General features: G+C 36.5%; 1 protein-coding gene across 2 annotated transcripts in view; it reads right to left on the bottom strand.

Moving 5' to 3' along the window:
* The window catches only part of LOC125267282 (UDP-glucuronosyltransferase 2C1-like), a 14803-nt gene extending 981 nt beyond the window's left edge, over positions 1-13822 (bottom strand). The window contains exons 1-6 of one of the 2 annotated variants that reach the window (XM_048188777.1): positions 13064-13822; positions 11431-11432; positions 5291-5915; positions 898-1046; positions 335-466; positions 97-184 (exon numbers count right to left, since the gene is read on the bottom strand). In XM_048188777.1, coding sequence (XP_048044734.1) covers positions 97-184; positions 335-466; positions 898-1046; positions 5291-5915; positions 11431-11432; positions 13064-13772 — 1705 coding nt within the window. In that variant the 5' untranslated portion in view covers positions 13773-13822. Of the gene's footprint in view, positions 1-96; positions 185-334; positions 467-897; positions 1047-5290; positions 5916-9719; positions 10172-10247; positions 10471-10817; positions 10906-11430; positions 11433-11918; positions 12051-12366; positions 12516-13063 lie in introns of those variants that run through there. The other variant, XM_048188776.1, reaches the window with a different exon arrangement.
* Positions 13823-15322: the final 1500 nt, after the last annotated feature.

Below are 15322 nucleotides of genomic sequence, written 5' to 3'. Positions count from 1 at the left end.
ATTTAGACAGCTCAAATTATAAATTGTTGTATGTTCAATAATTAATTCTTTTTTTTTTTTTTAAAGTAGCATACAATCACAAATTATAATACAAACCCAATAAATCATTCTGAGGGATCCACTTATAGATTCTGGTGTTTTCACCCAGAGTATCTGGCTTTTCTCCACTGTATCGCCACAAGACCTGCAACACACGAACACAACCTCACTCTCATCTGAGCAGTGATAATGACAAAGAGATTATAAAGAAACACTACCTGAGTAAATGTGAAATTAAGCAGTGCTTATGTGTTCATGATATTTGGGTGGAAAGGATGTAAGAATGGTCAGTTACCTTCTGTGGGATCTGTGCCAGTGCAGAGGCGATCCTATTGCTTGTTTCTTTGGGCATTTTGTCTATCAAAGACCCCAGAGTGAAGACCACAATCCCATCATCCCCTGAGCTCTGTACAAACTCCTCCATGTCCTACGCATAAAACGACATCATGAACTTCTGGTGTGAAAATTGACTCTGAAATATGCTGTTGCACTACCACAGGTACGATTCACTGCAGTTTCCAGGTAAAATAATGGCACTACTAATGGTGCTAATTAATAATATGATAATATAATATTATTAATTATGTATAATATAATATAATATTATAATAATAATAATATACATGACCAGCACAGTCCCAATTCAAGTACAAATGTGTCTTGAGTCATTTCTTTTCAGTAAATCAAAAAGATAGAAATACTCAATTTACTTGAACTGAATCGATTCACGGAGTCATCATCTGACTGCAAGTTATTATTATTTTCTTATGATTCAAATCATGTGTACCCTGTATATTTTAAGAAATTCAGATCAACTATCGTCTTAATAAATGAGAATCTTTAAAAAGACAGATGCACCTTGGGTAATGGCTTGGCAGGGCTGCAGTGAAGCCCTCCAATGAATTTGAAGTTGGGCAGGAATGGCCGTGGAAACTCAAAATCCCAGTAAGTTCTGATTAACCAGATATCAGCTTTACCCATCATCTCACAATAGGAAGTGGATCGTCCTGGAATGAGGAGGTTAAATACTAAATGAGCTCTTTCAACAGCATTTGTTGCATGTTGATTATCTCTGGAAATAGTTTCAATTTGTTCCTCAGATGAAACAAAATGTGTTTATTTCAGTAAGGCACTTTAAACAGCAAACAGTCCTACACTTTAAAAAATTTAAAGGCTTGTATTTTGACATGATTCTTCCCTAAAATATTATTTTTGCAGCGGAACCTGTTGTTCTAGGTGAATGGATAATCAGCATTTGAGTATGGAACTACACAAGGTGAATAAATAATGGCAGTGAAAGTGAATTAGCCCTTTCCCTTACAAAAAATAAGTTTATTCAAGTATGTTATTAGTATACTTCTTTTAAACTAAAAACAAGAAAGTTTACTTTAAGTCTGCTCTCATGTAAGCTACTTCTCAGAAATATACTTAAAATTACACTTATGTATAGTTGACTTGTACTGACAGAAAATATACTCCTAATTCTGAGTATGTAAATTTTGGTGTAGTCCACTGGTAGTGTAGGAATTTATTTAACGCTTTCCCCATCATTGATAGAATTTTCCATTTATGACATACCGCCTCCCTGCCATTGACGGAATTTTCCGGTGTTATGCCGAATTTTGACTCCCAGCTAAATTATGACCTATTGACCTAGTGTATACTTCAAAGTGTACTTTCATAAACTAAAAAAAAAATTGCTATCTAGTAAATTATCAGTATAAGTTTACTTGCAGTATAATTGTAGTACAAATGAAAAATGTAGTTATAGTTGTGTACTAATACTTACGGTGACCGGGAGGGGACATGTTCGGTTCACTTAGTTTTGTCATGGCCACACACCATGTATCAAAATAAAATACTGTATTTTTGTATTTTAAAAATACTAAAAAATACTTTTACAAGGGAGCATGAAATTTCTTCGCAAAAGAGTAGCATTATAACAACTTTCAACACACAAATATATCTAATATGATAAGACAGCGCTGCTTTACACCACATACGCTTGAGCAGAAGAAGTGGAAGCGGCGACTGCAACATAATAAAAGTTCAAAGCTGCTGTCGAGACGTGTGTTGCGCTCATGTCTCATTAGCAATCACTCCAGCGGCCTCATTCAGCTCTCACAGCTCTCGGCCGTGCTCCGCTTCATATTACAGTAATGTTAATAATCTCATCCATGAACATGATTTCTGCCTGAGTCTCATCCTGATTCTTTTCCACCGGATGTAGACGTGAAGACAACACCTCCCATGATTCCGTGAAATCAATGTGTCATCAAGCTACGCCTTTGTTTTGAATGAGCGACCTTTAGCTGCGTAAATTTACATATTGTGGCTTTAACAGATCGAATATTCACATATCCCTGTGATCTCCCAGATGAAGGTTAGTTTTAAAGTAACCAACAGTTTAATGTTCACGAATGACACATAATTGTATCCTAATTTAGTTACTTGGTGTTTGGTAACGAAGGGCCTACTTTGCATCAGCAACACTGACTCAGTGACAAACAAGTCATTCATAAGAAGACAACTGATGGCTCCTGTATTCATAGCAACTAGTTTCTAACTAATTAATCATTTGATTGTTAATCATAAATATAGGGGGCTGCTGTTCAGTATAATAGTTTTCAAGAACATTATGTAAATTGGTAAACTATTTAGCCTAGGCTACCAAAACGAACACCAAAACTTAACATGAACTGTTAAAAATTATAGCAGTTTATGCAAAAGATTGATGGAAAGCTGGCAGCCTGCACGTTTCTTACTTTCACCACCTTCTTCCATATGGATCGGTTTTCTGTTCTGATCTCACCAAGTCTCTGCAAACTACTGAGTAGGCACCAATCAGAGGCTGCAATTTTATGATGTCATCAGGTAGACTTCTTAAAGTATTTTACAGTATTTTAAAAATACAAAACACTAAAGTATTTTGATACAAAATTCAAAGCGATTTTCATCAACCCTATCAAATACAAATTACAAAATACTATTTTGTATTTGAAATACGTATTTGAAATACATGTATCATAAATTCTGCCCATCCCTGCATATAAACTTGGGGGAATGTGATAAGTCGTGGCCACGAGATCATTTTGTCGAGGTAACGACATCCTTATGTCGTGGCCACGTGATGTAATGTCGTGGCCTTGAGATCATATGGTGAGGGAACGATATATATTTTTCTTGTGGCCACGACTTCATTATATTGAGGGAACGAGATGTATTCCTCATGGCCACGAGTTAAATGTGTAAACAACCTGCACTACCATAGCAACCTGGAATTATCAGAAATGGATAAGATTATAATAATATTTATTTTTAATTAAGAAAAAGCACGGAATTAAGAAGTGATTATATTAAAGGTGCACTAGAATAAAAAATGTAATTTACCTTGGCATAGTTGAATAACAAGAGTTCAGTACATGGAAATGACATACAGTGAGTCTCAAACACCATTGTTTCTTCCTTCTTATGTAAATCTCATTTGTTTAAAAGACCTTTGAAGAACAGGCGAATCTCAACATAACACCGACTGTTACGTAACAGTCTGGATCATTAATATGCACGCCCCCAATATTTGCATATGCCAGCCCATGTTCAAGGCATTACACAAGGGCAGCCAGTATTAATGTCTGGATCTGTGCACAGCTGAATCATCAGACTAGGTAAGCAAACAAGAACAACAGCGAAAAATGGCAGATGGAGCACTAATAACTGACATGATGAAACTTTGTTTATGCTGTTTAAGGCAAGCGCGAGCTCCGGGGGCGGAGAGCACAAGAATTTAAAGGGGTCACGCAGCCTGAATCGACACATATTTAATGATGCCCCAAAATCTATGGGGTATTTTGAGCTGAAACTTCACAGACACATTCAGGGGACACCTTAGACTTATATTACATCTTTTAAAAAGACGTTCTACGGCACCTTTAACATGTTGCCTATTGTGTTGTGTGCGATGCCTACAGCAGCATTCGAATGAAATTGATCAATAAATATTAGAATATGCGTGTATATTTTTATCACATCCAACAGTCTTTTAAATCCATTCACTGATTGTTAATTTTTTATTTCATATTTTTATATTATTTATTATTAGGCTATCATTATTGGTTAATTTTTTTTATTCATTGTTATGTAGCCCTATTTGCTTTATTTCCCCTTCATTTCGTGTATCCTTTCTGTAGGCCTATCCTATGTTAGCTATATTTTGTAAATACATTAAATGCCAGATCGTGCCAATAAAATGTGACTTTATGACTGTATTGACTGTAGCCGTGAAGATAGGATAAATGAGCGTCTGTTATCATTTACCCGTGACAGCATTTGAATGAAGTTCGAATCATTTATTATTATTATTAATTGGTTACATGTTAAAAGAATATTTAAGCTAAAAAAAAAAAAAAAAACGAAAAAAGAAATCAATTCAATGATATAGCCTAGACAAAAACTTAATTTTGTTCATCATTTTATTTAGGTTTAATAGGCATAATAATTATAATAATAAAGACATGATCAGTTTAAAATGCTGTGAGATGGGATGGATAAATGTTTTCTTCTAGGCCTTTATTATTTAATGTTCTTACATATTCTTTTATCATTAAATGAAGTTTATCAAATTGATAATAACAAACTGCATTTGAATGCTATAGTGGCAACATCGCGCGCAATAGGCTATTTATTTATTACATGGCGCGCGATGTTGACTATATAGACAGCATTCAAATAATATATTAATATAATAATTTCTTAATTCCGCCCCTATTTTATCGTTCTTAATTCCAGGTTGCCATGGTAGCGCAGGTTGTTTACACATTTAACTCGTGGCCATGGGAAATAAATGTCGTTCCCTCAATATAATGAAGTCGTGGCCACGAGAAAAATATATCGTTCCCTAACCATATGATCTCAAGACCACGACATAAGGATGTCGTTACCTCGACAAAACGATCTCGTGGCCAGACTGGCCACAACATATTAGCACGTTCCCTCGAGTAATATGTTGTGGCCACGACAAAACTAAGTGAACCGAACATGTCCCCTCCCGGTCACCGTACATACTACTGTTACCCTTAAAATATACTAAAAAGTATACTTTTAAACATTAAAAGTGGGCCAATTTAGTCCCAATTAGAATTGAAATAGCACACTTCCAAGTATACTACAATATTGCACTTATATTAGTATACTTACTGCATAAGGTATACTTAAAATACTTACTTACCTTACTTTTGTTAAGGGTTTAACTCACCTAAATATTCAGAGTAATAGTTGTCAATTTGTTTCCAAGCAATAATGGCAAAAGCATCTTGGGAAAGGTAGAAGAGCATATTGAAGATTCGCTCTGTGAAGCTCATCTTGTCAGTGAGTTTACTCATGGCTCCAGGAACATATGATGGCGGCGCTGGTATCTGACCACACATCCGCTCTAAAGTGTGAGCCATGGAGAATCTGAAAGTGTAAACCAAGGGAATGCCCAGCTCTTCAGCCACAATATCGCTGCATGCACAGATCGGATCTGACAGAACAACATCAAACTTTCCATTCCGCAATTTGTCCATCAACTCCGGAGATTTGAGAATGCCGTCACAGTGTGCCAGAAGCATGGCCTGATATTTTGAAGCGAACTCATAAAATTTCATTGCAATCTGCAGCAAGTTTAACTGATCCATTTCATACACTGAGAAATACAGAAAGTCATCAATGAAGTCTCGCATCTCCTGTTCATCCATGGACAATTTAAAGGGCTGATAGGCGAAGCGATCCGAATCTTTAGCTTTCATGAAGAGAGAGGCATCAGGCACCAGCACTGTGACATCGTGTCCCCTGTCAGTCAATGTTTCCAACACGATCTTCAGATTGATCCAGTGACTGCCCTCAGCATACCAAACTAAAATATTCCCACACTTTCCAGGGCAGAATACAGTGAGCAGAGAAAGAAAACAGACTGTGAGTCTCATGATTGCCAGCGATAGTGTGGGTGTGTGAGATCAACAGTGTTCGCCTCAACACGTACTGTAACTTTATTAGTGCAAAGTCATGGTGTATCAATAAATTATTCAGGTAAAATAGGTAGAGGCCAATGAGAGGTCAAGTTTTCCCTTTTCTCCTTATTTGGCGTTGCGCATTCACCTTGAATGTAAACAGAGTTGGCGGGATTATCGGCCAGAGATCGCAGTTTATGTGAGTAATCCTGTTCCTCACGCAAACCTATTTTATGGCTTTAGATTCTCTTTATTTCAAGTCTTGAAGCTACTTTTATGGTAGATTTTTGTCCTTTTCTGGAGCTAGACTGCAGTATTATAAAACTAACAACAACAGTCAGGGGTGGGGAAGTGGATCACTCACTAGTTTTTTTTAATTCTTAAGCAGCTCTATTAAGAAACTAAAAATATAAATGATAAAAAAAAATTCTGATAACATTGTTTTCATTATCTGCTTCCAGTTTATGTATTGTATAGTTGATGTATCACCCAACACTCAACTTTTAGATGATGTACATCAGTATTTTAAACCTAACATCATACTTCAAAAGTTGCTGAAATATCAAAATGACTAAAATACAACAAAATATTAAACTATAACTGGAATTTCAGTTATATTATGTATTTAGGTTAATTCTTTTAAAGGTGCAATATGTAAGATTTTTGCAGTAAAATATCCAAAAACCACTAGGCCAGTGTTATATATTTTGTTCACTTGAGTACTTACAATATCCCAAATGTTTCCAACTATTTAGAAATCGTGAGAAAATTGCAATTTTAACCAAGGCTCCGGGATGTGTGAGGAGTCGCCTGTCGGTTGCGTCATACCCGCGTTATCCTCGGTTTCCAGTTTTATTTTGTAGAAACCAAGGAAACACCAAAGACGCTTTAATATATTATTAGACATATTTTAATAGACAAGGGAACAACTGTTTGATATATTTATAAACTGAAAACTAATTTTTGTTATATAGCTCAACACATTTAGTCTTATTGTTTAAATCTAAATTTCTTGATTTTTTTTTGCGAGTACCATGCTTTACCATGCCTCAGAGAAAAACACTATTTTGTGAAGTAGCTAACATAGCATAATCAGATCAGCTTTATTTTTAGTAAAAGTAATACAGAATTTTCTCCATCATACAATACATTTTAAAATTAATTGTGTGCCATTTATCAACACAAGCCATCCAGCATTTAATATGATATTCTAAAATCGATCTATCTTACTGCAGTGTGCAACAGTGTCTCACAGCAGCCGCCGAGCAAACGCACAGAGTAACGTTATAACATCATTTTCAACACACTCAAATATATCTAATATGATAAACAGAGCTGTGTTACCTCATACTCATGACTGGAAAAGCAGAAACGGCGCTGGCGACTGTGGCATAATAAAAGTTCAGCTGCTCGTGAGGCGTGTGTTGTGCAATCGCTCCAGCGGCCTCGTTCAGCTCCCACAACACTCGGTCCTGCTCTGCTTCATACTACAGTAACGTTAATAATCGCATCCATGAACATGATTCTTATCCCTATTCTTTTGTCTGTTGAGGTGAAGACTACATATCCCAAGATTCCGTACTCAAACATCAAGCTACGCCTTTGTTTTGAATAGGCATCTAGTGGACAGAAATCCTACATACTGCACCTTTAAGCTGCAGGTGTCATGATGGAGCCCATACAGTCCCAGCTTATATAAACTTTTATTATAAATTGTTAACATTTAAATGTGATTCCCCCCCCTAAACCAGTAAAAAACTCTGCCCCACAGTCAAATCTAAAGATTTCATGGGTCATGTCAGTCACAGTGCTGACTGCCTACACAATGCTACAACAAATACTAACCCCTAACCCTACTCTACACCGTCACCTTAACCAATGAAATTGGTTGCTGGATGTGATTTCATATGATTTAACAATAGGCTTTTGTCAGGGGTGAAGCCATATTGAATTACACACCAATGGAAAGGAGTCTGTGAGGCATAGAGTTACAGTCTTTACAATGGCATGCACTATAAAGGTCCTAGATGACATGTCATTTTCAAGAGTTTTTTTTAGTTTAAATGGAGTTTGTGTCTACTAAGTTTTTTCTTTTTAAAAAAGATGTCATGTCAGCTAAACATTTGGCATGTTATTAAAGTGCCCCTATTATGGATTTTTGAAAATTAACTTTCATGTAGTGTGTAACAGCTCCCAGTGAATAAAACATCCTGCAAAGTTTTAAATCTGGAAGTGTACCGTATATTAAGTTATTGTCTCTCAAAAGTAGGAGTCGACTCTGAGTCAATTAAACAAGTCGTTTTTAAAACGAATCCCGAGCGGTTTCATTGTGACGTCACAAAGAAACATTAGCAAATTCACCCACACACTTATTGCATGCACAGACACCAGGGAAAATTATTTTTTTCAACAATACCACAGCAGTACAATCTTTTGTGTTCCCGTCATTTTACTGACGACTGCTTCTCAAACCTCGGGGAGTTTAACGCAGGATTTACAAAATGCTTGGTCTTAAAATATGGATCAATGGCCAGTTTATTTGGACCAGCTTGCTCCTCTGAATCTCAATCTGTAAGTATGATTAATAATTGATGTTTATACTTTCTAGCGATCGTTCAAAATTTGTAGTTTTGTATGTTATGTTGTGTAACGTAAACCCTAGTCTGTATGTCTCCTGCTAACCGGCTAACTCACGTTTCTGTAGTTCTGCTATTCAGATGTCATAATAGTTATGACGAAAAAGTCTGTGTCACATCTGGCCTAAATGTTTATCTTATGTTAGAGGTTTCCAGCTTCGCTTGGCATTCTGATCCAGTTCCCACAGGTGCACCTACATAAAGTATAACAGTGACGCTGCTATCACGTCTTATAAATAAAGCAAACTAAGGTGAGACTTACCTATAGAACCGTCCTACTCCAGTCGTGACTGCGAATCAGTTTCTAGTTGATTGACTACTTCAGACATTTGATCGTCAGGCTTGAATTGAAATGGTAAAATCGGTGCTATCGTTTCTGTCCATACATACATTGTATACAATGTCTTACGAAATGATAACTGTCATTCAGTTATGGCAATGGGCACGTAGTGCGTGCAGCAGACCAATCACAAAGGACTGGGCCATCTGACCAATCAGAGCAGTGTAGGTTCGTGGAAAGGAGGAGTTTAGAGAGACTGATATTTTGAACTGCTTCTAACAAATCATTTACTAGGTGAAATTCATTAAGGTGAAATTAAATGTGTATTATGTATATTGTTTTTTAATCTTGCATGCATGTAAACATGCCCCATGCTGCTAGCTTGAGTCAAAAAGCATAATATCACAATAAAAAACAAAATGTAACTTTTAATTAATTTGATAATATAATGATCAATAAATTGCAAAACAAGTGCATATTTATTCTTAGCTTTGGTGTCTGAAAAAAAATCTATTTTTTTGTATGGCTCAGACTTAAAACAGCCAGAGCAGACTAACAAGGCAGCATTTTCACAGATGAACCTTTAATATACTATTACAAATGTTAACCTGGGGTTTGCAAATGTACAGTGTGAAAACTTTAAACATGAATATGCAGGATTAGTTACCAACCCAGGGTAAAATTTTAACAGTGTAAGAGAAGAAACAATTATAATTTTAAGTGTGACAAGCACAATGAATACTGAAGCAAAAACAGACACCTTGTGTATACAAACATGAATAGTGCATTAGTATGACCTTGTTTTTAATCTAAAAAAAATACAAGTAGATACATTATAAAACATGATCTAAATTAAAATAAAATCTGTGTAGGTGGGATGGCAGTTTGAAAACAAATACATGATTCATTAAAAATTAATACATGATACAGACTGTTCAAAGCAATGAAATCACTCTTTTTTGCTTTTCCTATTTGATCTAAAACAGCAACGCATTATGAAGAATTTGAACATTTTAAAGAAGACATAGAGGACTACAGTCAGGATGGTGAAAAGAAAAGCGAACACATCCAGACAGTGGTACTGGTACCAGGGAAGGTTGTGAGCTTCTACACGCAGGTGTTTCGCACCTTTATTGCGCATGACAAACTCAATCCAGAACACAGACTCATCCAAAGGCTTTATTGGTCTGTCATGATGAATCCTGGACAAATGCATTGCATTCTCTTTATACCTGCGGAGATGAAGAAAAATAAAGTAATATGTCTGTGTACTGTGTCTGTGTAAGTCAAATGATATGAGTGACTCACGAGGTGTCATTAATGACGGCATTGAGTCCATCCACCAGCTCTTGCGGCTGCATGGTCTTGAGGTTGTCCATGACGACTGCAACCCCTTTGGCCTTCATATGAGCCAAATTATCTGGCTGGTCACCAAACAAGGGGATCCCGACCATCGGCACACCATGATATATGGCCTCATATATGCCATTAGTGCCTCCATGAGTGATAAATGCTCTGGTTTTGGGGTGGCCTGAATCAGGAGATAAACAAGAAGTCATTGTTACAGTAACACACTTACTGTTGAAGTATACAGACAATAAACATCAAAATGCATACTCAAAATCATAGCCAAAATATCAATCAACTTCAATTTCATGACATGTGGCTTGATACGTGCAAGAACACTGGAAAGGAATGGTTTATATGGCATTTAACTCCCAATTAAAGCTTCTAACAAAAATATTGTCTTCACTTTTTTTAAAACCCACCACTGACCCCATTTACTCCCATTGTCAGAGTGTTAATGTAAATTTTTTTTTTTTTTATATTTGATAAAAATATAAAAAGTAGTATACAATCATAAATTATAATTCAAACCCAATAAATCATTCTGAGGGATCCACTTATAGATTCTGGTGTTTTCACCCAGAGTATCTGGCTTCTCTCCACCATATCGCCACAAGACCTGCAACACACGAACACAACCTCACTCTCATCTGATCAGTGATAATGACAAAGAGATTATAAAGAAACACTACCTGAGTAAATGTGAAATTAAACTACTTTCCCTCATTCCAGCCACATAGAGAAGCAGTGCTTATGTGTTCATGATATTTGGGTGGAAAGGGATAGTTCAACCAAAAATGAAATTTCTGTCATTAATTACTCAACTTTGTCGTTCCAAACCCGCAAGACCTTAATTCATCTTTAGAACACAAATTAAGATATTTTTGATGAAATCCGCAAGGTTTTTTATCTCCCATAAAAAGCAACAAAATTACAACATCCAAGGTCCAGAGAAGTAGTAAAAGCATTGTTAAAATAGTCAACGTGACTACAGTGGTTCAACCTTAATGTTATGAAGTGACAAGTATACTTTTTGTGTGCAAAAACAAAACAAAAATAACGATTTTGTTCAACAATTTTTTCTCTTCCATCAGTCTCCTACGCAGTTGACGTAGTGAACGCAGTGCAGAGCTTTTGTGTTTACGTCTGAACGCCGGCTCATCATTGGCCGATACTGTTCACGTGAGCAGCATGGCGCATGCGTGTGATGCTGACGCAGAAGCCGGCCAGTACAGAGTCGGCGTTCTGACATAGAACACGGAAGCTTTGCACTGTATTCACTGCATCAACTGCATGGCAAATTCTTGAATAGAATCTTTATTTAGAATAGAATCTAGAAGTCTTTATTTTTGTTTTGTTTTTGTTTTTTCTCTTCGCTTCATAACATTAAGGTTGAACCACTATAGTCACGTTGACTATGATAATGTTTTTACTACTTCTCTGGACCTTGAATGTGGTAATTTCATTGCTTTTTATGGGAGATTAAAAAAAAACTCTTGGATTTCATAAAAAATATCTTAATTTGTGTTCTAAAGATGAACGAAGGTCTTATAGGTTTTGAACGACATGAGGGTGAGTAATTAATGACAGAAACTAACCCTTTAAGGATGTACTGTAAGAATGGTCAGTTACCTTCTGTGGGATCTGTGCCAGTGCAGAGGCGATCCTATTGCTTGTTTCTTTGGGCATTTTGTCTATCAAAGACCCCAGAGTGAAGACCACAATCCCATCATCCCCTGAGCTCTGTACAAACTCCTCCATGTCCTATGCATAAAAACACATTATGAACTTATAGTGTGAAAATTGACTCTGAAAAACGATATGCTGCCACACTGCAGATTGTTTTTAGTAAATTAAAAACAGAGTGACCACCGAATTGCTCTTATGAGCTGGTTCTTTTAATATATAGTTAGATATAGTTTAGAATTACTCTGTTTACTTGAACTGAATTCATTCCGACTGGTCACTTGGTCATCATTATTTACATCATCAGTAAAATAATGATAACTTCTCTGATAGGTCTGAATTTATCTTCTTAAAAACAGCAAATGAGGTAGAATCTTTAAAAAGACAGATGCACCTTGGGTAATGGCTTGGCAGGGCTGCAGTGAAGCCCTCCAATGTATTTGAAGTTGGGCAGGAATGGCCGTGGAAACTCAAAATCCCAGTAGGTTCTGATTAACCAGATATCAGCTTTACTCATCATCTCACAAAAGGAAGTGGGCCGTCCTGGAATGAAGAGTGCTTAATAGCTTTACACAAAAGTATTGCATACTGTGTATTTAAAACATGCTTCACAAATCTTGCATCTGCATTATACGATTCAAAGCTGTAAATGCCATATGAGTAATAAGTCTGAAACTGCAGGAAAATTGAAGTATAACATGACAAAATTGATTGATTGATGGCACAAGAAGTCCGAAACCCTTCATATGGTGACTATCAGCATGACTAAATTGAAAGGTGTCCCTTACGTTCTTTACATGCAAGATGTGATGGTGGCAAATGTCTGCATTGTGCACTGATCATTTCTCTTTCAGAGAGTCTGAAGGAGTTCAATACAAGATGAGCTCTATCAACATCATTTGTGGCATGTCGATTACCTCCAAAAATAATTTCAAATTTGTTCCCCAGATAAAACAAATATCTTAACAGTAAGGCATTTAAAATAGAGTCATGCTCTGGCCAATGATTTATTAGCCTACGAGTTTGAAACTACATGAGGTTGCAGAATTCATTTGTTAGTGAACTCTCTCCAGAACTTTTCTTTAACTCACCTAAATATTCAGTGTAATAGTTGTCAAATTTTTTCCATGCAATAATGGCCAAAGCATCTTGGGAAAGGTAGAAGAGAATATTGAAGATTCGCTCTGTGAAGCTCATCTTGTCAGTGAGTTTACTCATGGCTCCAGGAACATATGATGGCGGCGCTGGTATCTGACCACACATCCGCTCTGCAGTGTGAGCAATGGAGAATCTGAACGTGTAAACCAAGGGAATGCCCAGCTCTTCAGCCACAATATCGCTGCACGCATAGATCGGATCTGACAGAACAACATCAAACTTTCCATTCTGCAATTTGTCCATCAACTCCGGAGATTTTAAAATGCCTTCACAGTGTGCCAGAGACATGGCCTGATGTTTTGAAGCTAACTCATAAAATTTCATTACAATCTGCAGCAAGTTTAACTGATCCATCTCATACACTGAGAAATGCAGAAAGTCATCAATGAAGTCTCGCATCTCCTGTTCATCCATGGACACATTAAAGGGCTGGTAGGAGAAACGATCTGATCTTTTAGCTTTCATGAAGAGAGAGGCATCAGGCACCAGCACTGTGACATCGTGTCCTCTGTCAACCAGAGTTTCCAATACGATCTTCAGATTGATCCAGTGACTGCCCTCAGTATACCAAACTAAAATATTCCCACACTCTCCAGGGCAGAATACAGTGAGTAGAGAAAGAAAACAGACTGTGAGTCTCATGATTGCCTTCGACAGTGTGAGAGTGTGAGATCAACAGTATCCTGCCACATGTGCTGGACTGTCTGGTATAATTATTAACCTAGTATATAGATTTTAAAAAGTCATGCCACTCATAAATCAACAAAGTATTAGGGTAAAAGGTAGAGGCCAAAGAGATATGTAAAGCAGGTTCATACACGTCGCTTAAAGGGTTAGTTAGTTTACCCAAAATGAAAAATCTGTCATCATTTACTTACCCTCATGTTGTTCCAAACCCGTAAGACTTTCGTTCATCTTCGAAACACAAATGAATATATTTTTAATGAAATCTGATTTCGGTCCCTCCATTGATAGTCCACGCAACTATCACTTTGACGCTTCAAAAACATCATATAGACTTCAAAAAGTTCATAAACAGTTTTCGTAAAACTAATCCATATGAATTGAGCAGTTAAGTCGAAATTTTCTGAAAAGACACGATTGCTTTATATTGGTCTATGATTCTCGCTTGGGGTGCGAGAGGTCCCGGGTTCAGATCCCGGACGAGCCCCCATTTGTTACGTCCTCACCTTTAGTCTAGGGGTAAATAGGGAATGAACGAACAATAAAAACAGATTTAACTTAGTCTTTTATTCACATAAACATTCATCAACTCGCATATCAGATGTGGTAAACGGAAGCTTAATCACGCTTGCTTGATGTGTAAGAACCAATGAGGTTCATTCTTATGTGTTACGCAGCATGTTCTCACGAGTCAAGAAAGTATGGTTGACCTTCAGTTTATGTTCTCTGATCAATGTTTATGTGAGTAAATGCCTAATTTCAATCTGTTCTTCATATAAATTGATTGTATTGGACTAAACTGCTTCATTCATATGGATTACTTTTATGATCTCTTTATGAGCTTTTTGAAGCGTCAAAGTGGTATGTGTGTTGACTGTCAATGGAGGGACAGAAAGCTCTCAGATTTCATTAAAAATATCTTCATTTGTGTTCCAAAGATGAATGAAAGTCTTATTGGTTTGGAACGACATGAGGGTGTTTGCTATTAGAAAAACTTGTAAAAACACCCTTTAACACATATTATCTATCTTAGTATGTATCACATTTACATCTTATTCAAACTTTCAGTTATCATTACAGTTCTGCATATTCAAAATTCACATTTATATGGCATTACATATCCACCCAGAGAGTTTTTATGAGTAATCGCTTCCTCACACATCTATTTTATGGCTTCAGATACTCTGTACTCTGAAGTCTTGAAGTTTATGGACTATTATGGTCAAAATAACTTTACATGTCAAATCAACCCTGTTAAGAGGCTAAGATAAACTGTAATAATGCCTAATAGTATTGTTTTACAATATCACTTCATTAGCTGCTTCGTATGGTTTGTGCTTATGGTTGATGCATCTCATCCAAGAAATATATAAAATACTATTATAGTGCTTAACTGTGCAAAACTCACCTAACGTTACATGGGGGTGGCTGTCAGGCCCTAAGTAAAAATGGGTTAATGGTTGTTTTTTGCTTAATGAAGCTACAATTAGGATAAAGTAGGCAAATTG

This window comes from Megalobrama amblycephala, linkage group LG4 (assembly GCF_018812025.1).
Source record: "Megalobrama amblycephala isolate DHTTF-2021 linkage group LG4, ASM1881202v1, whole genome shotgun sequence".
Lineage (NCBI taxonomy): Eukaryota > Metazoa > Chordata > Actinopteri > Cypriniformes > Xenocyprididae > Megalobrama > Megalobrama amblycephala.
This window is presented reverse-complemented; position numbering and strand designations above follow the sequence as displayed.